This window comes from Leopardus geoffroyi, chromosome B4, assembly GCF_018350155.1.
Source record: "Leopardus geoffroyi isolate Oge1 chromosome B4, O.geoffroyi_Oge1_pat1.0, whole genome shotgun sequence".
NCBI classification, from domain to species: domain Eukaryota; kingdom Metazoa; phylum Chordata; class Mammalia; order Carnivora; family Felidae; genus Leopardus; species Leopardus geoffroyi.
Window position 1 is genome coordinate 81,699,058 of NC_059341.1, and position 1,399 is coordinate 81,700,456.

Sequence of the window (1,399 nt, forward strand, 5' to 3'; positions counted from 1 at the left end):
TTGGGTGGAAGGAAACTGTATTAGATTCAAGGGAAAACATCTAATCCACCATTGCAGAAAGAAGGACATAAAACTAACATTTTGATTCATCCTCAGTTTCAATGGCTTAAAGTGAAGTCACATTAATTTTATAAAGTCAACAAGAATAATGATTATACAATGGCTTTGTAATCCTAATTCTGCAATGGTCAAAGGGCTATGTTCAAAGCCCAGAATCCTTTATTTTTCCTTGTGCCTCTCAGCAGGTTTCTGCCATGGGTGACAGGGGACCAGACAATCACTCGGAAGTGACTGACTTCATCCTTGTAGGCTTCAGGGTCTGCCCTGAGCTCCACATTCTCCTCTTCCTGATCTTTCTGCTTGTGTATGTCATGATCCTCCTAGGGAATGTTGGGATGATGACCATTATTATGACCGATCCCCGGCTGAACACACCGATGTATTTCTTCCTGGGCAACCTGTCCTTCATTGATCTCTTCTATTCGTCTGTTATTGCACCCAAGGCCGTGATCAACTTCTGGTCTGAGAGCAAGTCCATATCTTTGGCAGGCTGTGTGACCCAGCTCTTTCTCTTTGCCCTCTTCATCGTGGCAGAGGGATTTCTCCTGGCAGCCATGGCCTATGACCGTTTCATTGCCATCTGCAACCCACTCCTCTACTCTGTCCAGATGTCAGCATGTCTCTGCATGCAGTTGGTGGCTGGTTCCTATTTATGTGGCTGCATCAGCTCGGTTCTTCAGACCAGTATGACATTTACTCTGTCCTTTTGTGGTTCTCGGGCCATAGACCACTTTTACTGTGACACTCGCCCACTTGAGAGGATATCTTGTTCTGACCTCTTCATCTCTAGAATCATTTCCTTTTCCTTATGCAGCATCATCATCTTGCCTACCATCATAGTTATTATTATTTCTTACTTGTATACTGTGTCCACAGTTCTCAAGATACGCTCCTCTGAGGGACGTAAGAAAGCGTTCTCCACTTGCAGCTCACACCTGGGAGTCGTGAGTGTGCTGTACGGTGCTGTGTTTTTTATGTATCTCACTCCTGACAGATTTCCTGAGCTGAGTAAAGTGGCCTCGTTGTGTTACACCCTAGTCACTCCCATGTTGAATTCTTTGATTTACTCCCTGAGAAACAAAGATGTCAAAGAAGCTCTAAAAAAACTTCTGGAGAAGAAAAATCCTATTCTTTGATTATTGTTTTTTTTCCTCCATTGATTTTGTGGCTATTTCTTTCATACTCCTTGTACCCATTAATGAAAGTTATTCCATTAAACATCATAAATATCTTACTGTAACTGTTTTCTGGTGAGGTACCTGGAACATTGTTCATCTTGAATGTCTCAGATATTGGAGATGTCCTGGATGTTAGAGAAACATTTTTCACAATAATCCTT

General features: G+C 42.4%; 1 protein-coding gene across 1 annotated transcript; it reads left to right on the forward strand.

The window, feature by feature from the left end:
* Window positions 1-224: 224 nt before the first annotated feature.
* Window positions 225-1,196, forward strand: LOC123591549 (olfactory receptor 9K2-like). The gene has a single exon (XM_045465997.1). The coding sequence runs from the start codon at window positions 255-257 to the stop codon at window positions 1,194-1,196; it is 942 nt and encodes a 313-aa protein (XP_045321953.1). The 5' UTR covers window positions 225-254.
* Window positions 1,197-1,399: the final 203 nt, after the last annotated feature.